A 26,660-nucleotide genomic window follows, 5' to 3' on the forward strand; every position below is an offset into this window, starting at 1 on the left:
TATTTTTCATCTTCCACGTGACAGTGTGTTGTCATTCAATAAAGTAGAAGATAGAATTTAATTTTATTTTCTTATTAATAATAAATTGACTTAAAATCAATAAATACAGATTCACTTCCATTATTATTAATTACTAGGTAGACTTGTGAAATTGCATTAGTTGTATTCATTAAAATTATTATATATATATAATTGGTGAATTTAATTCTTATCTTTTTCACTCTTGTTTGTTGTTACTTTACAAGCCCTCTTTCTGCCATTTCTGTAAAACAGCTTCTAGCAGAAAGAAGTTTTGAATTGAGGTATGTTTTTCATTTCAAATTTCGTAGTTATAAATGTTGGTCATAAACTGGCCCAATATTAATCTTTTATTCTCTTTCTAAAACATTATTGTTTTTTTTTTTTTTTTTTTTTTTTTTTTAAATTATAACTTTTCAGACTAAGAAGGTTCACCCATAAAGTTAATGAATATATTGACTAATAGCTATTTCGCTATTTATTTTAATGCTGTAAATTTGCCTTACCAGGCTTCTTGTATAGTTTTTCCTGCACAAATTAAGTACTTCTCTTATACTTGTTAAAAGCAGACGCGTCGGGAAATGCAACAGGAAATTGACATTTGCATACAATTAATATTTGACATTTTTAATAAAATATTTGTTGGCTTTCAGTCTCAATGTCCTATTTGGCAAAACGCATTCTGGAATTTAACAGAGTTCGAATCACACCATGCATTTCCATTGAAAAGTCCATGATGATATTCGAATTAGGCTAATTATTCCACTTACCGCTGCTTGTAGTACTTATTGTTTTTTAATATGATGTTTTTGTAGTTTTTTTCTAATATGTTTTGAGATAGCTTACACTTTATTCTACATACATATTAACTTTTAAATTTGAATCAAGTTAAGCTTTCATCTTTTGCTATTTTTCTTAATTAGTATTTCATACATATTATGTTTTTACATATGGCATTACAATTGGATCTTTACTTTGTGTTTATACTTTTTTGCAATGGAACCGAAGTATCATTTCAGCTAATAGGCTATAGCTTGAAGAATTTACTTTTTAATTTTATTTCAAATTTTGAAGTTCAATGCACAAAATTCTTGACCTCACATGTCCTTTTAAGTTTAGTTAGTATGCCTTTCTTACATTATATATATATATATATATTTCTTCCAAAACTTATCAAACACATTCAAAGCTCTAAAAGTGATTACTGGTGATGCCTCAAATCACAAGAGATTTGTGAGTGAGAGATGAAGAACCTGCGATATAAAAAGAGAGAGGAAGATCTTCATCTAGCCATACCATTTCATCATTTTTTTTTTCTAACTATCTAAATTTCTATACCTGCATGACCCAATATTGAAATTGAAATAAGTGAAATTTTGCTACCCTCTGGATGATATCAAAGGCTAGAAAGAATACTATTATGCTGAAATATTAACACAGATTTGTTTCTTTAATTGTACTGTTTATCTTGCAGGTAACGAAAACATTTTGTAAATACTACTTTTACTCATATAACTAAGTAGCAGCTTTCTGTAATCACACATGCAAGCATACAGATCAGTGTTCATAAATTCAGAATTTGATTATTTCAACAGTAATACAGACAACATTTATTTCATGTATGCCTTATCTAAATATAGTTTGCCTTACCCAGTTTTTGAAGACCCTAACATGCATACATATAATATTTAAAAAATCGTATTTTTGTACTACAACAAATCAAAAATAGAGGCTGCAGTTATTTACCTTTCTTTGTCTTCAAGGATCAATTTATTTAGGTAGGACTGTAATTCAATTTCTTGACCAATTCTTTTATCTTCTTGAACAGTCCATCGTTTCTTTTTAGCTATCCTTAATTCACTAGCAATATCATCACCAAAATTTAATTTTTGATCTTTTGCTAAATCACTAGCTGTCAAAAGAGGTGACCACAAAATATAAAAATATACACAGAACATTCATAATGATGTAGTGATACATCGAATATAACTTACTCCTTTTTTATAATAACTGAGAAATAGTTTGCACATAATATATTACAGACTACTTATAATTACTGTCAGACATGAGAATGTCTAATGATTGTCTATGATAAACAGTACATAATTTTAAAACACCTTATTTTTACATAAATACGTCTTTAAAAGAAAAACATTTTTAAAAAAATCTAGTAAGGATTGAATTAGTAAAAAACATTATAGCTTAAGAATCTAATTTTAATTATGCTAGACATTCTTAATATCTTTAACTTTTATCGTACTTCCTCTTGTATTTTTCTCCCCGGCTTTTCACCACCAGCTTCTGAACATTTAAAAAATATTCCTGTAGTTTTCCCCTTCCTCAATGCATTTAGAGAGTAAGCTCTTCTAAATTTTAAAATGGATTCATAAACATAGTGATTGTTTTCATCTTTCAACAAAGATACTCTCATTAACTACCTGAGACATCACACTGAATCTTTCTGCTTTAACTGTTTAACTTTATGTCAGTCTCATACAAACAAACAACTGTAATGAAACAAACATGATCTGACATTGTCTTAGATTTCACTGAGTCAGCTGCACATTCACCATCTATAATTACACTGGGAAACACCAATTCCATTGTCTTACATATTCGTCACTAGTTTTCAACTAACTTTCAACCTCTGAATCCAAAAACAACCTTAGATTTGTCTATCACATCAACTTTTTAAGCTACAGGATACCTTCTCTTCATGTCAAAGTCATAAAAAATATGCATGTAAAAGAAAAAGGGAAAACTTGCCAAATATACTGTTCACAAAGAAAAGTTTTATTCATACAAAGACTATACACAGTTACTGCAAACTAAATTTGTTCATGCAAATAGTAAAGTTTTTTTCACCAAATAGTAAACATGTATATTAAGGTAAAAATTTTCGTTTATGGCTTTTCCAGGAATGTCTAATCTGTGGACATTCTTGCTTTATGCTCCAACAATAAATAGTTAGCCATCATATGTACACCCCATCTCAGTACTGTGCTTCCATAACCTTCAAATGTTAGTGGAATTGCTCACCCTGCTCATCACTGACTGTACCAAGATTTTTCAGGAACTTATCAAGATGGTTATGTAAAAAATGCAATTTGATGCTCATGTTGCAACTAAGCATTCTGAAACTGTTCAAAAGTTGTTGGATAATTTCATTGTAATTCTGCACTTGTGTAAAAGCAAAAGCACCAAGAAAGTCTTTGACAATGCTTTTGAATGCCAACCAAACATTCTTTTCAAGTTCTGTCACTGTTCTGATGAAATGCTCATATTTAAGAAGCTGCAGAATCTGTGGACTATCAAACACATAAGACTTTATCTTTTCAAATGACAGGCTAGGAAATGCTGAAATAAGATGCTTGAAACAGTCTCCTTCAATTGGCAAAGATTTAATAAATTGCTTCATGAGATCTAGTTTTATATGAAGAGATGGATATATAATATTCTTTCTCTCAACAAGTGGCTGATGTAAAACATTTGGATGACCAGGTTTCAGGTGAGATCTTGGTAGCCAATTCAACTGCAACCAATGCTTCTTATGAACTCTGCAGTCCCACATGCATAAAAAACAGGGATATTTGGTATATATCCATGTTGCTGGCCAAGGAGGAAGCAGACTATTTTAAGGCATCTGTGTCCATCTGTGCATGTGATATTGAAATAAATCAATGACTCTCTTTATGTCTTCATACTCTTCACACAAACTGAACACCCTACTGAGACTGCATCAAATAAAATTCCAATGTGAAGGAAGACGCATTCCAATCTCCATTTTGAGCTATGGATGAACAATCATCATTGAGTTTCATTATACGTTGAAATTCCCAACTCTTCCATTAAACCATGTAAGTTATGGCTGTACACAAATCCATCATCACTTCGAAAGTATTACAGAAATGCACTTTCTCTTAATCGAAAATACGATAACTCTTTTTCAAGCAAGATTTTCTCATACAGTTTTGATGCTAGCAAGTCTGAAGCTTTTTTAGATAGTCCCAAATCATTTAATTCATGTTGGTTAAATCCCTTACAAGCAGAATAATTTTCAATTTTAAAATCTTCGTTGGGGTCAATCTGATATTCACCAGTATTATATTCCTGTATTTTCAAAAAAGGGTAATTCTTTGAAAACTAGCATTGGGTGTATAGCTTATGGGAAACTACGATACTCTATTTTACATTTATTTTTCTTGTTGCTTTCATTAACAAAAGTAACAATCACCTGAGAGATCTCTGGGAACAGATCTGGATTCCTATGCAGTTTTAATCCTTATGATGTGCCCTATCTCCTCTGGAAGTTTGTCGCAACATTTATGGGACACCTTGTATAGTACAGTCAAAAGTCTTTAATCCAGACTCGTCGGGACTTCAGCGATTCCGGATTATCGGTTTTTCCGGATAATAGATCATCAGTTTAAATCTGGTATGATGGCATGCAGAAATTATAAAATTAAAATTAGGAAACCGTAATTTATGAAATAAAGAACAATTATGATCTGAAAGGTATCAAAATTTACAAAAAAAAAAAAAAAAAAAAAAAAAAAAAAAAAAAAAAAAAAAGCTTCATATTTATTTGTTTACTTTATTAAACATTTCTTTCAACGCGCGCATGCTTAAAGCATACATTATGCATAGTCGAAATTAGAAAATTGCAACCAGAAAACTATTTGATGTGTATTTGTGATATTTATAATGACGAACAATTTGATTTAAATCATATCAAAGACGGAGTACATCGAGATGAAATACTACATTTAGTAAGGAATTATAAGCCGAATAAAATAAAAACATCTGCTCTGAAGATAAGGATAGTGCTGAAAAATCAACTTCCAGTTCATTGCGCGCCGTGTCCCCCCCCCCCCCCGGCTGCAGAGCAGCGTGAAATTGATAAACATATTTCGGAATGGTTAGAGAATCACAGGATATGCCTTTATCCAATTTTTGCAGCAATTCCATTTTTTGTTTGATGGACATCGAAACATGCTTACGCTTTGTAGATTCTTTGGTAGCTCCAGAATCGGAAATTCGTCTTTGTTGGCTTTAGTTTTCCACATGCAAATTTTGATCGGAGGTCGATCGGCGGTAAGCTAATGTGGTTGCCGCTGATTGGCCGATGACGTCAAGATCGGCAGGTTGGCCGAGTATAATATATATGTACGCCGGTATCGGCAAATGCTTTGTTCTCTTGTGTGATTATCAGTTAGCATTATGCTAGTTTGCTTTCAATCAAATGATTTTAAATGTAAAGGCTACAGTGTTAGCTCTTTTATTTTATTTATGGAATAAAGCATGAATTTTATTTAGTTTAGTCTTAGCTTTATTTAAGGAAAGCAAAATATGCTTTGCCTTGATCACCACTACCAACAGGGTTATGGGCCCAGCGCCAACAGCTAATCAGTCATCCAGTTCAACTCAGCATTGAAGGAATGTAGGTGAAGAGGGCCATTATCCACGAAAAGAAGCTGACCTGTCTTAGAAGTTTGTTCAAGTCGTTGTGCTCACACTTAATTGAAGATGTCATTACTACCTGAAGGTTTTGAGTTGTTAAACCATGACAACTGGGATCGATGGAAAATCGACATGAAAATGCTGTTACTGGCTAGAAATTGTTGGAGCTTTATAGAGGACAAAGAAGAAGAATTAGATAAAAGTGCAACAAGGCGTGAAAAGCAGGAGTTCACACTGAGAGAGAACAGAGCCTTCACTACATTATATTACAGAATTAAAGCTGAGTTCAGGCCGCTGATACAAGAATGTCCAAGTGGTAAAGAAGCGTGGGAAGTTCTACAGAAGCAATTCGAACTCAAAACAAGAGCAAGGATAATTCAGTTACTGGATGAATTTTTTAGTATTAGATATATGCCAAGTGAAGAAATAGGATTATTTATCGCGAGGATAAGAATGACTGCAAAGAAGTTGGCTGAAGCTGGTCACAACTTGGCAGATCTTTTTAAAGGATTCCAGGCAATAAGGAGATTACCCCAGGAATACTCCGGCATTGTACAGTTGATATATAGGTGGAAGGACGAAGATTTTACACTGGAAAGAATTGCTGAAGAATTGGTAAGGAAAGAAAGCCAACTTCCCCAGGTAATTGCCAATTTAGAAAACAGCAAGGTAAGCGTGTTTAATACTATTAGTTTAAATGCAGGGAAAGATAAAGTTGAAAATGAAACTAAATCTAAGAAAAAAATGGGGAATATGAGAATAGGACCTTGTTTCAGATGTCATAAATTTGGGCACTTAATTGCTCAATGTAAAGAAAATGTAAGTAAAAATCAGAAGTTTAAAATAGACGATAAAAATGGACAGTTTAAAGATAAAGAATTAATGTTAGTAGAAAATTATGTAACAACTACAGATAAAGGAGGTAACGCAGATAAATTTAATTGGGTCGTAGATACTGCAGCTACAACTCATTTCTGTAATAATAGAAATTTAATGACAAATTTCGAAGAAATAAACGATATACGTATGTCTTTAGCTGTAGGAAATTGTGAAAGTAAAGTACTAGGAAAGCGTACTGTCAAATTTGCAGTAAAAGTAGGCAATCAAATAAATTGGATTGAGTTAGATAATGTGTTATATAATCCAAATCTAAGAAGAAATTTATTATCAGGAGCAAGGTTAGAAAAGGCTGGTGCTCATTTTGTTATTTCAAAAAGGAAGATGTGGATATACTTTAATAATTGGGATAGATTATGCTACGCTAAACGATATGACGGACTTTATCATGTAAAACCATTTATATATGCAACAGGTAAAAGGGAAGCTGGTTACGGTACAGAAATTGGAAAGTTAAATAAAGTAGATGATGCAATGCTATGGCATCGGAGATTTAGCCACGTAAATTTTGATTATATTAAGAAAACTAGTAAGAATCAAAGCGTGAAAGGGTTACCAGAAATTGAAAAATGAATAGAGAGGTGTAAATCGTGTATTATTGCTAAATCTAGTAGAATAACTTTTAAATCTGTTCCGAAGAGATCGGATAAACCATTGCAGTTGGTTTATTTAGATGTTTGTGGCCCACTACCAGTTCCATCTAAGGGTGGGAGTAAATATTTTCTTGCTATTGTAGATGACTATAGTAGATTAGTAACAGTGTATTGTACGAAAAATAAAAACGAATCGTTCTACAACTTTAAGAATTATCATAGGCAAATGGAAAGACTGACGAATAGAAAATTAATAAGTATATGCACCGATAATGGTGGGGAATTCTGTAACAGGCAATTCGAAGGGTACTTAGCCGAAAATGGAATTAGTGTTGAACGCACGAACACGTATACCCCAGAAGAGAACGGTGTGTGTGAATGTTTTAACCGAACGGCATTAGACGCAGTTAAAGCTATGTTAATGACGGTAAAATGGGAAAAGAATGGTGGGCAGAAACTCTTGGCTGTTTCGTACATACATGGAACAGAGTATGTCATAAAAGCAACCGAACCCCTTATGAAATGTTCCTAAATAGAAAACCCAGTGTTGTTTATTTTAAAGTATTTGGTTGTAAAGCCTATGTTGGCGTGCCAAAATAGATTAGGAATAAATTAGAAATGAAGTGCAAAGAAGGAATTATGGTAGAATATGCGAAGGAAACTAGGGGTTATAGGATATGGCTGCCAGAAGAACGCAAATTAATAGAAACCTGTAATGTGAAGTTCGATGAAAAACTGCATGCAGCAAATGGCATCCTGGAACAGAAATCAAAACCTAAATTTAAAAGACTAGAAGAATCTGAGTTATTAGCAGAATCAGATGAAGAACAGGAAATTTCTAGAGAAGAAATAAAGTTGTCAGATGACAAATCTACTTCGAAAGAAGTATCAGACTTAAACTGGCAAAGAAAAGCAGTTAAAAGGCCAGATGGAACACGTACAGACATATATTATTATGTAGAGGGAACAGACACCCGTTTTAGATCCTATAATGATATTGAAAAGTATTGTGAGGCAAGAAATATTAAATACGAAAAAGATAAGTTCGATTTTAGTGGAAAAAACCAAGACTCGGAGAAAGTTAATTTCGTAGAACAGGAGACTAGCTCTGTGTCTGAAGAGGCAAATTCCGTAGAAATAGTTATCCCACAAAATTTTAAAGAAGCATGAAAATCAGTAAATGCCGAAGAATGGGATAAAAGAAGAAATCGACACAATAAAGAAAAGAAAGGTTTGGGAATTAGTCGAAAAGCCAGAAAATAAAACTATAATAGGAAACAAATGGGTCTATACGCTAAAAAGAAATGAAAAGAATCAAGTGGTTAGATACAAGGCACGCTTAGTAGCACAGGGATTCAGGCATAAAAGAGGTGAAGATTTTGATGACGTTTACAGTCCAGTAGTAAAGTTTTCAATCATAAGAATATTTTTCACTATACTGGTATGTTTATATGGATGGACTAATTGTCAGTTAGATGTAAATAATGCATATTTATATGCAAACTTAAATGAGAAAATATATATGACCAACCAGAGGGATTTATCGAAGAGAAAAATAAAGTGTGTTTATTACACAAGGCCATTTACGGTCTACATCAAAGCGGCCGTGAATGGTTTTGTGAATTTGAAAGTACTTTAGAAAATCTACATTTTAAGAAAATACAATGGTGTAATTGTGTTTATAAGGGTTAAAATGTAATTCTATTGTTATATATAGATGATATTGTGATTTTTAGAAAAGATCAATATAGTATAGATAAAGTAATTTCACAGCTGAGTAAGTTTTTTGATCTTAAAGTATTAGGCAAAACTAAAACGTTACTTGGAATTGAATTCTTAGAGAATGAGAATGGGGTTTTTATACATCAGCAAAAATATATCGAAGAAATGTTTGAAAAATTTAAACATTTCCAGATACCAATAACTTCACTTCCCATAGCTAAGGGCACTATTCTTACAAAATTAGATTGTGAATCTACAAGTGTAGAAATTGCGGAAACGCATACATTACCCTTTAGAAATCTGTTAGGATATTTAGTTTTTGTAGCAAACAGGACAAGGCCTGACATTACATATGTAGTGAATATCTTATCACAATTTCAGGAGAATCCTGGAATTAGGCATTGGGAAGCATTGTTGAAATTGCTTGGTTATCTCAATAGTACTAAATTATATAAGTTAAACTTATCGAAGATTAAACATCTAAATTTACATTGTTATTCAGATGCTGATTATGCAAGTAATGGAGATGATCGCGTGTCCATGGGAGGATTTATATTATATTTAGATGAAGTACCGGTAATCTGGAAAACTGTTAAACAAAAATGTGTAAGTTTATCAACCATGGAAGCAGAGTATATCGCCTTATCTGAAGCAGCGAAGGAATTAATGTGGATGAAAAATGTCTTACAAGATGAAATTTTAAAGTTTAATTTAAGAGAGTGTAAACTATTTTGTGATAACAAGTCTGCCATTGATTTTTCTAGATCGCCAATAGAAAATCGCCAAACCAAGCACATAGACGTAAAATATCACTTTGTTCTTAGAAGACTAGTAAATGATGGAGTGTTCGACCTTGAATTTATCACCAGTAAATTAAATACTGCCGACTTATTTACAAAAGCAGCGACTGCTGTTAATTTAAGAAAGTTTTGTTTAGATGTTTTCAGTGTTTAAAGACAATAAGTGTTTTCGTATAATAGAATTGAACTATGAACTTCTGTGAAAGTTTTGTTTTGTCTTTGCATGGGGAAAAGAGGGCCATTTGTTGGCTTTAGTTTTCCACATGCAAATTTTGATCGGAGGTCGATCGGCGGTAAGCTAACATGGTTGCCGCTGATTGGCCGATGACGTCAAGATCGGCGGGTTGGCCGAGTATAATATATATGTACGCCAGTATCGGCAAATGTTTTGTTCTCTTGTGTGATTATCAGTTAGCATTATGCTAGTTTGCTTTCAATCAAATGATTTTAAATGTAAAGGCTACAGTGTTAGCTCTTTTATTTTATTTACGGAATAAAGCATGAATTTTATTTAGTTTAGTCTTAGCTTTATTTAAGGAAAGCAAAATATGCTTTGCCTTGATCACCACTACCAACAGTTTTGACATAATTGAAAGTTCAAGCCTACTTTTATAAAATTGCTCTAACAGTCTGCAAAAAATAATAAGCCGGATCCAATTAGAAGATTAAAGAACAACGCAGTCTGCAACATTAACTGAAATAGAAAATTAGATAATTTTAGCTTAGCTTATACCGTCCGTTATACATTAAACGCGCGTGCGTAAACATATTTGCACATGCATTAATGGATTATGCGTTGACGCATGCGCAGAAAGTTTGCAGCTTTGAGGTCCGGATTATGGACGTCCAGATTAAAGACTTTTGACTGTATTTAAACTTACAAAATCAAATTTTGTAAAACATTTAAGAGGTACAGTAACTTGAAAAACAAACCAGAAAATCATGAATTCATTCTTCAGCTTATGTATCATTAGAGTCCAGTAGTAAGTCAAAAGTACATAAAGACAGTTATATCTTCAATACACATCAGAATAAATGTTTCATAAGTGAAGCAATGAACTGAGCAGCTTTATATAGTTATTATAGTTACATATAGTTATACAGTCAAAAGTCGTTAATTCGGACACCCATAATCCGGAATGATCTATAATCCGGACCTCAAAGCTAAAAACTTTCTGCGCATGCGCCGCTTTGACGCATGCGCATAGGCGTTTAAGCGTGCACGTAAGCGTGCACACAACCGATCTAAAATAAGAAACTGTATGCTTTAATAGATGCATCACAAAATAAATGAAGTTCGATATTCTTATTTTGATTCAATTTGCCGGGGAAATATTCTCGAGAAATTTCAAATTTCTTTAACTTTTCGATTTCATCGCTCCACTCGGACCACAACTGCTTACATTCAGCTGGAACTTCGTCGTCAAATTCTAAACCCAACTGCAAAAGGTTTTGCATTATCAATTTTGCACGTAATACAAATGATGCCAAGAAACCTACTGGATCGAAAATAGTAGCAGTCACCTTTAATATATACTTCTTTTTGTGGTGTTTCTACAACTATTTAATGTTTCGCACAAGTTGCCTATGTTCAAGGAAATTACATCTTTATTCGTAAACCAATTAAAAGCCTTAATACTTTTAAGGAGCTATTTAGTTCATTTTCTGATTTAATTATTCCAGAATCATCCCAAAGTTTTTTGAGTTTCTCTGAATTTGTATTAAACTGACACAAATTCATTCCAGCATCTTTAAGCATGCAATAGGCTCCAGTACTTAACTTAAAAGCCTGTTCCACAAAATCTGCACCATAGAAAACATCATCTACATAGATCAAACAGTTCAACATCTCAAAAATATCTGGATTTATTTTCTTTATATGCTTTTTTAAAGTGCACGCCAGAATGAAAAGGCTACATGACACACCGAAAGGAACGCGAGCCATTCTATAATGTTTCAAATTGTACTTATTATCAAAATATAAAAACCGTAATACATCTCTATCAATTTCAGAGATTCCAATCTGGAGAAAGGCCTTTTCAATATCTGCTGAGAAAGCATGTTTATATTGTCTGAACCACAATATCAAGTCCAAAACAGAAGGATTCAAATTTGGGCCAGGTCTCAAACAATCGTTCAAAGATACCCCATTACACTTCGAAGATGCGTCAAACACAATACGGACTTTAGTTTTTTATACATGTTTTCTTACCACTGGAGAATGTGGCATATAGCTACTACTGTCACAACTTTCAATTTCGCACTTTTCAATTATTTAATTTTTTAACTGTTCATTTATTATGCTATCATAATTCTCTTTAAGGCATTCATCATTTTTTAGTTTATTAACCAAAGATACTAGACGTCGCTTGGCATTTTCTAAATTATTACCCAAGTTTTCATGATGTGATTTCCATAGCAAACGAGCTACATATCTACCACGTTAGTAAAATGCAATTCTTTTTCAAATTTCTCAATGAATGATTTATCATCAGGGCTCTCCTTCTCCTCTAAGCCCAAGTGGTCCAAAGTCCAAAACCTCTGCAAATAGTCATTAACTGAATTACTATCTTCCTTCAAGCAGTGAGAAGCACCAGTTGTAAAAATACAGGCACTAGACTGATCACCTTCCAAAGATCCAACCAAGGACCAATCAAATATAGAAGACACCGCAAATAATTTATTACTTACTCTTTTCTTTTCTCGTGTTTGCACTTCCCAACATGAATCAGACCCTAACAATGTTTTTGTTTCAGCTGCTTCACCATTACTGGCTAATTTTAGATTTTATGATTTTAATATTTTTTAAATGTTTTGGGAGAGAATTTTAATGATCGCTCCAGAAATTGTATCTGTAACAAGAGCTTCAACAGTGATTGAGTCATTAGGGCAATGTATACTTTTCAGGGTAATTTGAACAACATTATATTCCATTAGTCTACCCTGGATATACCCAACTGAATAAATATATAACCTTTCTTTCCTTAAAGTCCTTAATTTTAGTTCTTTAGTTAAATCAGATCTAATAAATTACCTCTGTGATCCACCATCAATTAAGATTTTTACTATTTGGCTTCTAATATTATCTGTATCTTAAGCGTAAACAGTACGAGTTTGTAAATATACACCTTTATCAGCAGTTTCAGAAAGAGTCTTAAACGACAGGGATGCAACTACATTCTGCTTAGAATCCGATACTGTAACTACTTTCTGTTTAACATTTGAAATTGCTTCCACTTCAGGAACAATATTTTTACAAAATAACTTATTATGAGTTAAACCATTACACAACTCACAAGGCTGAAGTTTCATTTTACATCTGGAGGATACATGGCTTCTCTTAAAACATCTGTAACAACGTCCATGGTTTCTTAATATCGCTCTTTTTTGCTCATCAGTTTTCTCATATTTTCCTACATCATGTGTATTTTGATTACAATAGAAACAATACGGCTTAATCACTGTGGCTAGCGCAGAAGCAGTAGGAACGCTTGCCCCTTCTAAGTAATTATTTTTATTCCGCTTAACACCATAATTTGTGTCCCTTTTCTTTGAATTTATTATTAAATTAGAAGCTTCCTGACTCTCAACTTCCAATCTAATGAATTCGAGAATTTCTGTTATGCTATATTGCTGTTTAGATTTTTTTTTTCTATTAAACTCCAGATTCATATCGTCTGGTAAAAGCTTTAAAATAACAGGTCCTAAAAGGGTCCCATAAGCTTCCGACACAATACCTAATGAATTTAAACTTCTTATATTGATTGTGTAAGAATCATAAAGTGTTCTTAGTGCTTTCACATTCGACGAACTTCTAACCGGTTCAAGATTCAAGAGTTTATTCATGTGCGAAGATATTACCAAATGTCTTTGTCCAAATCTTTCTTTATTAAACTTATAGAAGAGTCATAATTTTCATTAGATAGTGCACTTAAAGCAGGTCCTGCGTTAAGATAGGTAAACTTCTCGACCTTTGTTAACTCATTATTATTACCAATAGCATTTTCAAAAGAATTATAAAATTCCAAAAATAAACTAGGATCACCAAAATATTTAGAAATTGAAATTTTAGTTAACCAAATGTTAGTTTTGTTTTCGACCTTTACGGCAGCAGTATGGTTACCAGGCGATTGATTCATTTTCAATGTTCACTATCTGAGAATTTAAATTAAGTTTCTTTTTAGCCCTAAAAATACAAAAACTCATTTTTTCATCTTACTCTAACACTGTATTACATTCTTTCTCAATTTCAGACTCATTCCCTATAAAACAATCCAGTATTTTTTCTTTAATTTCTTTCAACGCAGACTGTTTAAAAGTAAGTAAAAATAAATTTTCTTTTACCATATTCTTGTCCCAAATGTCTTTTTGAATTTCAGGTTCTACAAAATTTATTATTTTAGAAATAGCTTGTCTCATAGTTTTCCTAGTAGTTTTCAAATTTAACAATATCGTCTGCCATAATAACAACAAAAGTAATTTTATTCTCTTACCTGGTGCAGGCTTCAAGTGGTTTAATCCTAATTTAGTAACTGACTTTCCTGGTGAAGCACATTCACAAGTATTCTGAACGTTTATCCTGCCACGTTCAGTGGAGAGGAATAATTTTTCACTAACACGAAAAAACACTGCATTCTAAATCAAAAAATTGTTTGTGCCCCACGATGGGTGGCAAAAATATAAAATATTATAATCACCATCAAGAATTCAAGTTATCCTGGTTCAAGAAACACTAATTCAAATCACACATAACACCAAGATAAAAGAACATTACGAATCAGGTTTCTAAACTTCCAAGTTTATTCAAGTCTAACACGTATTCAACTGGCACTGCCAGATCGAAGAACAAGAAGTATATATCATGAAAGATTTATGCCATCTTTGGTGATTAAAATATATTTCCACATGAAATTTCTTACAGGCTCGTTTTGGAAATTCACTCAAAACCTCAAGAAGGACTCTTCTCACCCTCGTCCAATTAAAACAGAGAACAGTTTCGCCTATTCCAATTAGAAGAAATCTGATACTTTCACTAAACATCTCAGCAAACAGTTCGGGCAATACGAAATTTCAGTTGGTAACGAATCAGTAAGTGATGATGAGGTGCAACGTTGGCTCGACACAACTTCTCCAAGTAACATTATTCAACTCACTACACCTCAGGAAATTAAGGATATCATCAAGCAAGCAACAGCAAAAAAGGCTCCAGGAGTAGACAAGATAACCAACAAATTGCTTAAAAATCTACCACACTGCCTGATCACCAAATTAACCAGTATTTACAATGTCTGTCGCTCATGCTCCTACTTTCCTACAAGCATGGAAACACGCCAGCATTTTCCTTATCCAGAAACCTGGCAAGCCCCCAGAAGAAACTGCAAGTTATAGAATGATTGGTCTCTTATCTATTTTAGGGAAGATCCTTGAGAAGAAGCTTATAGTTAACAGACTTCAACAGCACATCTACACCATTGCTGACAAGCAGCACGGCTTCCGTAAAAGTCTGTCGTCAACACATCAATTAATCAGGATTACAGAATATATCGAAGCAGCAATCCACAACAAAAAAAAATGTGGCCATCCTTATGCTAGAAGTGCCAAAGGCCTTCGGCCGTGTCTAGCATAAGGGTTTAATCTACAAGCTCGTGCACATGAATCTCCCCTCGGAAATCACTCTTATACTCATTTCCTACCTCAAAGACAGGACTTTCACAGTAAAACAAGGAGACCATATTTTGATGCCTCATTACATCCATGCAGGTGTCTCACAAGGCAGTATTCTTTTGTCGTTATTGTATACAATCTACGCTAACGACTTTCCTAACTTGAAAGATAAAACATACACCATCTTAGCATGTTACATGGATGATACGAGGATCGTCGCCAAATCAAGATGCCCCAATCACGCTCTAGAAAAACTTCAGCAAGCAGTTCCAGAAATAGAAGAATGGTGCAAGAGATGGAAAGTAAAGATAAATCCCAAAAAATCTCAAGTTTTAGTTATTCAGAAATACAAGACCAAAGATCAGCTGTAAAATCACTATGTTTGGGAAGCCAGTTCCCATCGTAATGAAGGCAAAATATCTCGGTGTTATCTTCAACCGGAGTTTTACTTAGTCTAACCACATAAGTTATGTGTGTGAAAAAGCCTATGGTACAATAAAAAAAAACTGTATCTGCTACTCACAAAAGACTCGGGGCTCAGCATCACTCGCAAGAAACGAATATACACAGCTATCATTAGGCTGATTATCACTTATGCTGCTGCGACCTGGGCAAGTACAAACAACAGAGACATCCACAAGTTACAAGTTCTTCAAAATTAATTTCTAAGGACTATTACAAACGCCCCTTACTTCATTAGAAATGAAAATCTACACTGGGATCTCAAGATTGAATACATGAGACTTTTTACCTAAACTCAACTCAAGCTTTTTCCAGAAAGCTGCAATGAACAAGACCACAAAGTTTGCCCAGTTCCTGGATTACGAAATCATCTTAGAAGATTTGTTTATTTGTCCCTACGCTTCATATTTAATCAGGCAAACTTAATATTTATTTTAAATTTACAATAACATGATCATATGCACATAGTTAACATCCTTTCTTCGGAAATACTGATGCCATAGGATTTTGACCAATCACCAGCGAGCAGCAGCAACAATTACAGAATTTTTCCCTGCTTTTACTTGGGAATCAATGCTATGATTTTTACATCATTTTCCTCATATCACCCATAATCTTTTGATTATTTTGATGGGCAATATGCCTATATATATATATAATGAACTTAACAATTACAGAAATAAAAAAAGCAAAATTGGACTTTACTACTTCACAAACAGCAACGCCGATTCGATAACTCTGACTAGGCCACCCCTCTGCTCCTCAACCAGAATTTCTTCTCACCGCCTCCAGTCTGCATCCGAGCATACACACATAAGGCACCATCTTCTCTCGTATTCATCTTATTTTCCCCTCACAGGAAAAAATTCAGGTTTTTACACTGATTAGGAGTTTCTACTTTGAATGTCTGGGAAGTATTGCTCCGGCAATAGATACTCAGAACAACACAGTAGTATCGCAGTATATATGATGATCCACTCCCTTAAGTGTGCTTTAGTGGTATAAATAACATGCATGTAGCTGGCATTTGGAAGACTCATGACCTCAGCAGACTCAGGACTCAGACTCATGAGAATCTCAGCAAGGACCTAGTTGAATTTTCATGTTTCCAAAAACTAGACAATCTTTACAATAACACCTATACTAAACTGCAAATAACAGTCCAATAACATCTGGATTTTGTTGACTTGTACTTTTTTGCAGTTGTCCTTTAAGTGGTGAAAAATGCAATAAATTACCTCATCCCCACCCCTCTCACATACTCTCGTAAGTGCCCAGCAAGGTCAGAATAGATTTTTCATGTTTCTTTGCTCTGAAAATTTTAATAGTTTCTATACAGTAAGCAGGTAACAATCTCATACTAATGCTAAAGAAATAACCAAAGAATTGTGTGGCTTTCAAAATCTCATTTCCCTAATGGCAAGAGTATCAAAAGACATTGCTTTCTTCATCATAAACACACTTTACCAAAAACTTATTTTAAAGTATGAGTCATCCTAGGAATATATTTTGAGAATTCTATTTATCAGTAAGTGCAACAGCAAAGAGGATTTTTTCTACCTTAAAATCAATAAAAATGTACTGAAGTAAGTTCCAGTCAAGAAAGCAAAATTCTCATTTCTTTTCATCTTTAGAAAATAACTTTGGCCATGAATTACAGTAAAATAACATCATCAGCAACTTTGCCTTACAACATCAGTTATTTTACACATAAATTTATTATAGGTTGCATCTGCAATAGAATGCAAATGTTAAAAATGTTTTACTTTAAATTCATCAAAAAAAAAAAAAAAAAAAAAAAAAAAAAAAAAAAAAAGTACGCTATCACCTTAAACAAAATATCAAAATTTTTAGACCTTTCAAATTTGAAGTATTTTCCAGTATCTGAAACAAAAATTTTCCTAGCAACTGAATTTAGGCAACATAAAATACATAGATGATGTTTGGGTTGCATAAGATATTAAAAAATTTCAAACTGGAAATGTCTAAGAACTAAAAACCCAGATATTTTGACATGAAATTTCCTTTTTGCACTATTTGGTGTTTTAAGTTTAAATTGCCATTGTACCGATTCTAGTAAGATTTTTACTGATATATTGATAAATGGGCCATTGCACTGATTTCCGTACAATGGCCCATTTATCAGTCACAATATACTTACTTACCAACGTATCATTCATCAAGAAGTGCTCTGTGTGCAGACATTTCCAGAAGAAATTTGCAAAGTTATGGAACTTGTCATTAAGATTATAGACTCCATTATAGCTAAAGCTCCTCATCATCACCAGTTTGAAAATTTTTTAGTTGAAAGGGAGAGTGAGTAAGCAGATCTTCTGCTGCATAACAAAGTATGTTGATTATCAAGTTTCTAAATGTTTTGTGTTCTTATTAACAGAAGTTAAAGCATTTCTCCTTCAAAACAGTGTTTATTATCTTGGGAACTTTGAAATCTAATTGCTGGATTTAAAAAACAAAGAATTATGGAATTTGAAATTTGAAGGTCTTAGTACTGATATTGAAATACTGGGGAAAAAACAAATGTGAGCTTAGTTCACAGCACAAGTGGTTTCCTTTGAAAGTCCTGGAGAAAGAAGATATGTGGTAGACACATGGAAGAGTATTCCCAACTTGTATAATCAGCTGAAAAAAACTAGCATTTGCTGTTATTTCCTTTTTCAGGTCTGCATTTTTATGCAAACAATTATTTTCAAGCATGAACCTTATCAAGAATAAATTGAAAAGTCATCTAATTGATGAGAACATGGAATCATATTTAAAATTAAAAACAAAAACATAAAAACCTGAGTTGCACTTTCCAATGAGATGCAAGGCCACTGTCCAAATCACTGTTTGTTCGTCATTATTCTACATACCTACATAGTTTAACTAAGACTTAAAAACTGAAGTATTAAATTAACTAATCATAGGAATTGTTGGAGTGAAAAAAGATGTAGTGTTGAGAATTGAGAAAGATATGTTAAGATTGTTTGGACATACAAAGAAGATGAAGGAAAGAAGATACATGAAATGAGTATACAAAACAAGTGTGAATGGGAGAGTTGGAAGAGGGTTATCTCAGAGAATGTACGTTGATCAGATCAAAGACTTTCTTAGTAAAAGCCAGCAGAAAAGTACCCTAATTAAGTGAATAACAATACACTCAACTATATAATTTAAGTTTAAAAAATATTGGTCAAAAATAAAAAGTTAAAAAGCTTCCATTAGAAAAATTTTCGGTACTATTCGGTTTCGAGGGCCGTAAAAAATTGCAGCCAAAATGTATGTGCGAAAGCGCCAAATTTAGCAAACATGCCCATTTAACAGCGTGCCAAATCTTGCGTACACACTGATTTCACATTGCGTAAGTTTATATAGTTCTATATTTCTTAAGACACCATTGAAATACTAGTTTAATTTTTAATTCCTTTTTTGATATCCTATGGATTTAACAATTTGGGAATTGCCTATGTTGAAAAGTCTGTGATAGAATTTTGGATAAAGTGCAGAATCACCCACTGCTTGACATGGTTTTAAGAAGTGCACATACTCGGTATCCATGTGCACATCGACCTATTTTCATTTAAAAAAAAAAAAAATCCTAGAACTGCACAAAAATGGCACTGCGCACACCCTTGACTTCTATCTATGTACACATTGACCTATTGTCACTTAAAAAGTAAAAGAAAATTGACACAATTCCAATTGTTTTACTCTTGTAAAAAGCGGCAAAGAAATAAGAGGGCGATTCAGCACTTTACTGAAAATGTTTTCAAAGAAAAGGCATCTTTCATTATAGAAAATTATGTTTGAACAACCAACGAGATGGATGACATTATGCTTTAGCGATAACTCGGTAGCGAAATATTATATGAAATTAACCTTTAATCTAAATTAAAACATCAATATTTAGATAGTTATTTACTATTATACTTCCTTTCTTGTGTTAGGGTTGCCACAATTACTTTTGGCAACACTGGCATCAACAATAGTTTGGCGATTTTTTATGGCCCTCGAAACTGAATAGTACCAAATTTTCCTAGTAATCATTTTAATGTTTAAATGTTTAGAACAGTCTGTTCCCACAAATTACTTTATACAGATTTAAATCCATCTTAAGGTGTTTTCTTTTATTTAAAAAATCTATTCATTGAACAACTTTGCAGAGTTCTACTTAACATAAATCTAATTTTTGCCATTTCTTGAAAAACAGTGGCCAACAAAACAGACACAAAAGTAATTACTCAAAAAGAATTGCTCCCCATAAAAAACAAAAAAATGCCCAAAGATGTAAGTACACAAGCTGACAAGTTGATTAACAGACTGCCACAAAGCACATATGGGCTATCTGCATCAAAAGATCATCTTCATGAAAGATTTCTGAAGAAACATTGGCCTCTGTTTATGTTCATATACTGGGAAAATCATGATAAGCTCAATAAACTAGCCTATTTTCTAGAAATTTAATACAAAATGAATTACCATATTTTAGAACTATTTGTTTATAGAAAAGCAATTTTCTATTTTCAGTTCCATAATAACCATAATTAAATTATTCACTCAGCTATGAATGGACTTTCTAAACTGACATCCACAGCCTTGAATTCATGGAAAGCAACAATAACCAAGAGATAAATTTTCTCCTTTGTTTAAAAAAAGGAGGGATCTCTTCTTTTAATAAGGAGCAAAAAAAAAAAAAAAAAAAAAAAAAAAAAAAAAAAAAAGCAGTTGCTTTATACTTTAAGCAAAGAAACATAATTCTTAATGAATACACATTTTGGTGACCTAACATTTAGAACACACTTGGCAAAAGCAACCTTTAAAAAATATAATTTGAGATTAGAATTTTTATAACACAAATTTTCATTTGAAATTATTGACACTTTTCTGTTACAGCCATAACACACATTTTCAGAACCACATTCATGCATTTTTGCTCATATTTTTCTTTATGCCTTTGGCTCAATGAAACAGAAAGACAGATGACGGCCTTTGGCTCAATGTAACAGCAACAACGAAGATTCTGTAATTTCACAATAAAATCCTTCAAAAAACCACTGTGGGACAAGAACATCAACTTTACTTTCCCCTTTTTTATGAATAAATTTTCATTATATCATGTCCACTAATTTTAATGGCAGGATGAGATAACAAGAAACTGACACATACTTCTCTTTGCATTTACTCCAATCAACTGTTGTTTTGTGATTCATTTAAAGCAAGCTTTGATTCATAAAACTCAGACATTAACTCCTAACTAATCAAAATCTTTAGGAAATGAAATGAACACCAGTGGCAAAAGGAGTGTGTGATTTAACAAACCAACTTATGCTCAGACACCTTTTTCTTCCTCGAATACCATATCATGTATTAATGAACATGATATGGTCAGCTGAATATGGAAAACAAAACAGTAATAGCTTGGAACTATCCACAAAAAGTTTGTCCTTAAAGCGTTCTAAACACTGCTTCCAGTAAAATCGGAAGGCCTAATAAAATAGAAATTGACAAAAGTCTTTTTATGAAGTGCAAAAATGAAGCAGCTAGAATAGCGATTGTTTATTTATTAAAGATGTGTTAGTACTTTCAGGATTTCACAGAAATGATTGCCAAAAATTTGGTGGGATCTCCACAACTTTCAACGCATGTTAGTAACCAACTTTCACGGTCGACAAGATATGAAAGTGCCAAAATATGGTTTCATGAGCAACAGGTTTAAAGATAGTTATTGCTAGGAAATGCTAAACCAAACTGCCTATATCTGTCACTGAGAAAGTACATCAAAACCAAAAAAACACTTGGCATTTATGAGAAAAATTATTAAATTATTTAGATAAAATGCAAAATTAAACTCAAATTTTAAATATATTTTTCAGTTTTAAGATTGCAGAAAAATGCTGCAGAGAATTACAGAAGAGTTTTTTAATATTCACAACACACTGGATTAGCAATAAGATCTCATAGAAGTTATATCACTATCTTAATTGCTATCTCTATTTTAAATTTTACTTTATTATAATGAATTGTTTATAGAAAAGTAATTTTCTATTTTCAGTTCCATAATAACCATAATTAAATATCAATACAAGAGAAGTTACACAATTCTGATGATATATTTTGATAACAACTTTGTTTCCTCACCTCTCTGAAGATATTTTATAGCCTCGTCAAAACTTTCCAATTCTAATAAAGCTTGACCATAGAAAAAATGACCTTTGATTGACGAACTATCAAGCTCTAAAGCTCTCCTACAGTCTTGACATGCAAGTTCCCACTGATGTAATTTCAAATAACATAAGGCTCTGTTGGTGAAATAAGTAGGAATTTGAGGATTTAGAATCTATAAAAGGGAAAAAATGATAAATAAAAATATGGGAAAATCATCCTAAAAAAATTAGAACCATTTTAATAAAATTATTAATTATATGACAGCCATTTCAGTATGCATTCATATTAAAAACTTTCACAAAATTCCTTCTGATGCATTTTACTAAAAGCTTTTAAACTAAAAGATGGTTAGTACCTTCTTTTATTACTCCAGCAAGATAAATTTAACATAAAAAACCAAGATACAACCTCATTAATAGAAAGTAACCAACTATAGTATGAAACTTTTATCCAGCTAAGAGTGCACATACAGAAAAACAGTTCGCACTGACATAATATCATCCTACGTGTTTTATATTTTTGGCACCAGAGGTGCAGTCTCAAAGCTCACTTTTTGTCAGTATCACTTTTGTGTCCGAATTACTTTTCAAACAGGCCTGATCATGATGCATTATTTTTTGAAAAAATTAAATAATGAAAAATCTGTATATATGTTCCTTGCATTGTGAAAAAACAACACCTACAGCCATCGAATTTTTAATACATGTGATCCTTCACCCAAAAATGGGCATATGAAAGACCAAATTTTGAATCTGTTTTAGATTAATTTCATATTTTGTACAAATATAATGAATTTTTGTTTCACAAACTCAAGATTGAAAAGTGAGAAATGACAACACTGTTTGAAATAAAACCCTTCTACATCCAGCAAGCCAGATTGCTGCCATTCAACAAAATGTTAGATACTTACCTTTTAATTTTAACCCACAAATTCGGTTATTTGAAAGCAATGTACTGTCACTGCCTCAAACAGAATACTTATTTTATATCCATGTAACAACATGCTGCCAGTCACTAAAGCGTTAAAATGTTTAAATTTAACCTTTCTGTTTACAAGTTGCAAAACAAGTGACTTAAAACATAATTCTTAAAAATACTTTTCTACTTTTTAATCTGATTGATTTAAATAAAAATGCATTTAAATCATGCAATTTCTAATTAAAACTATTAAATAATTTTATGAAATTATACTAGCTGGACTCATTACTTACTTTTTCTTTTTTATGACAACTCTTTTAGGTAGCTGTCTGTTCTATCAACTAGTTTTCAAAGAAATAATACTGTGACTATTTAAAAAAATGTATGGCAACCTCTAAGACTTTATCTGCAGTTTTACTCTTGAATTCAATCTGGTGTAAAAACAAAGAAAATAGTGCTTAATAACAAAGCTAAAAAGACAAAAAAAAAAAAAAAATGTTAGCTGGAATCAGTCCACCAGAGGATTGCTAACCTGTTCAGAGAGAGCACCAAAATCTTTGAAAAATATTCTGGTGCAACATTAAAATCTGAATCCTTTCAGATTTTCTGTCTGTCTTTTCTTTCTGGTTGCATCCTAGCACACCCTACACCCTTGGCGCGCCCACTTATATGGCGCGTGTGTGCAATGCAACGTTTGTGCAATTCTGGGATTCTTTTTAAAGTGAAAATAGGTCAATGTGTACATAGATACCGAGTTTGTGCAATTTTTTGACTTGTTATTTTCAAGTTGCCGATTTTGAGAAATGCACAAAGCAGTGGGTGATTCTGTACTTTCCCAGTTTGTCGTCAAGGGTGTGGGCTCTTCTAGGATTTTACCTTCTTTCCTTCCCCCCTTTTTATGAAGGGGGTCATGTATCTTATTTTGCAAGAAATAAAAAATTTCACTTTTTTAAACTGCATAATCTTAGTTAAATAAAACCCAATCAATGCAAAAATTTAATTCTTTAATCATATCCCAGTAAATGTGCATGCAACCTACAGACAACACAACTGTCTGGATTTATTTAATATTCAGATAAGTCGTTATCCTAATTAATGCCAACACTCAAAATTCTACTACATATCTACATTATTTAACAAATAAAACATAACTGAATAAAATAAGGTTAGAGATAAATTGCAGTAGCCTTAAACACCCTCTCACACAGATCATAATCACACTATTTGCATTTTCCTGTTTCATTCAATTCTTATATAAAATCTTAACTTTTCTGATTTGAGTGTTTTAAGACTTACAATTCCAGTTAATTTTAAGATACCATTAGAACCACATTCAAACTTCCACTTACTAAATAACTTTATCAGAAAAAAATTTCGGTACTCTTCTGTTATTGAGACGAGATTCAGAAATGTATGTATGCATACAAGTATGGATGGATGTGTATGCATGTATATATGTACGTACTCTGCTAAAAAAAAGCGGGGGACAATTCCATACCTCCCGTTCTACTGGGCCGATTGACAAAATTCAAATTGTGTTTTTCATGTCTCGAAAGCGCGACTTAGGATATATATTAGATTTTTATATAGCACTATTCTAACATAGGTATTTTGACACAAAATCAGACTTTGTCTGAAATAACATACCAATTTTTTACATATTCTGATTCTACGGCTCAAATTATTCCAGAATGCCAAGTTTTGTAAAAATCGTACGAGTAGTTTTTAAAATATTAGCTTTCAAAATTTTAGCTCCTCAATGTTAATTAAATTTGGCAAATATTTATTAATATCTCCTTTTATATTAAACTTTTTTTGATTTTTTCTTTCCCATTTCGAAATTTAGGTTCATTCCAAATAAAATTTACCCATTTTTTGTGTTTTATTTTTTAAATTTCTATTTTTAAATAATTTTTATAATTTTTTCGAAAAAAATTTTGAATTATAACCTATAAAATTTTTACCATCATCTTAAAGTAGGTGCATTTCTAAGCATACCTGCAAAAAATTAGACTTTTTTATTCAAAATTTTCTAAGATATACACAAATTTACATATTTTCGCGTTTTGAAATTTGGCATCTTTTTTTTTTTTTTTTTTTTTTTTTTTTTTTTTTGAGCGATAATAACGCCAAATGTGGTTTATGGATTTTTGTTACAGTGAATTACCACAGCTATTTTTAACCTTAAATTTCAAATAAATTTTTACAGAGAATTAATTATATGAAAAGTTATTTTTTTAAATTATAGATGATACTATTCAAATTTTTAATTTTTTTAAAATTTTTCTCTTTTTAAAAAAATAGTCGTAAGAGTAAATTTTTAGCTTCGGCGTTTTATCGTCTGCTACTTTACTTTCACTTCGTTTAAATCGAATTGTCTAAAACTGAGAACTTCCGTTTGATGTTTATGTGAATTTTACGAAAATATTTTAGACATTAACTGCATAATTTATTTCTAAACAAGCTGTTGCTTATGAAGTGGCTGAAAGAGTGGCTGATACTATCATCCATATTTTTAAAGCACAGTATATTTTTTTAGAAATATAAGATTTAGAATAATCATTTTTATAAAAGTCAAATTATGATACAAACATACAACCCTCTAGAGAACGAATTAATCGAAGTTCAATGGTTATGTAGAAATGATCTGCAGCTACTTAATGGCTGGATAAGTCAGCATGTTCTGTGGACAAGTAAGAATAATTATATAAACGACACCCAAATTCTGGATTCAATTAATCAGGGTACAATGCTTATTAAATGAATTTAATAAGTTTTAAACATAAAAAATAAACTCATTTTTTATCCTAAAATTTATTTTTATGCATAGCGTATTTTCATTTTATCCTTAAACTTCTAATTTAGAATGTAATTGTCAAGAACTGAATTCTAATCATCAGTAATATAATAAGCAATTATTACGGTTATTAATAAAACCTTCTTATAAAGTAATTGCAAATATTTCAAAAAACTTTCTGTCTGAATTCAAATATTTCTAATTTTATATTAATCAGGATTGCACACAATATTATTAATTTGCACTTCAATTCTTACCGTCAGCTCTAGTATAAGTTACAAATCAATTATACTTAATTAAGGAATGACCATCTAGGTTTAGAAACAGCGTACCGTAACAGCAATTCAATTATTGGTGCCGTATCTTTCATGTTACTCCCGATCGGCAAGCCACATGATTTTTAACGAGTATTCGGGTTTTCCTAGTAACTTCACTTGGAAATCGCGCTTAAACTAGTATAGTTGGTTATTTAAACATAGAAAGAACACGGAAGCTATTTGGTTAAGATGCTTTCATAGAGAGCCTTTGTAAAGAGAACCTAGAAAACTACGAAAACCAACCATGCAGCCTGGGTTAGACTTCGCAACAAACAATTAGTATTTAACAATCTTTAAATGCTAGGCAACTGGTGAGGCTCCAATTTAATATTTTATTTGCAAATATTTAAAAATATTGTTGTATTCTTAGATACAAAAACAGAATTTAAGTTTTGTTAACTTGTTAGTATACTACCAAGCCATAGTGCAAATGAATATTCACTTCCTTTTGCAATAATTGTATTCACTTAATATTCTTGGAATATGAGCTAAAGAAGGAATGTTCTCAGAAGATTAAAGAAGTGTTTATATCCAGTGATATTAGGTTTGTCTTACAAGCTCAGAATCAAAACGATTCTGAAATTGCCCGAGTAGACGACTTGTAAATGGCTGTGAATTAAGCAGATGACTTTTAATCTTACGTTATTCAGTCAGAAAACGTATTCCAAATGTTTTGTATTGCATGGCAATGCATCTTTTCATTATTCAATAACCAATTGGAGAACCGATTGTATTCCAAAAATACGTATGTGTACTCAATCGTCCTGCATGTTCTTCAAATTTGTCTTCTTGCGATTTTTTTTCTTTCCCAAAAACTAAAGTTGCCTCTCAAGGAAATGTTTTTTGA

At 32.2% G+C, this 26,660-nt stretch overlaps 1 protein-coding gene across 1 annotated transcript in view; it reads right to left on the reverse strand.

Annotated features, from left to right (window-relative positions):
* Positions 1-26,660, reverse strand: part of STUB1 (STIP1 homology and U-box containing protein 1) — a 79,098-nt gene that overhangs the window by 34,530 nt on the left and 17,908 nt on the right. The window contains exons 2-3 of the mRNA XM_085822547.1: positions 21,755-21,953; positions 1,765-1,930 (exon numbers count right to left, since the gene is read on the reverse strand). Of these exons, the coding sequence (XP_085678673.1) occupies positions 1,765-1,930; positions 21,755-21,953 (365 nt within the window). The remainder of the gene's footprint in view (positions 1-1,764; positions 1,931-21,754; positions 21,954-26,660) is intronic.

This window comes from Stegodyphus dumicola, chromosome 8 (assembly GCF_044657685.1).
Source record: "Stegodyphus dumicola isolate Sdum_Otavi_A_Nest chromosome 8, ASM4465768v1".
Taxonomy (NCBI): domain Eukaryota; kingdom Metazoa; phylum Arthropoda; class Arachnida; order Araneae; family Eresidae; genus Stegodyphus; species Stegodyphus dumicola.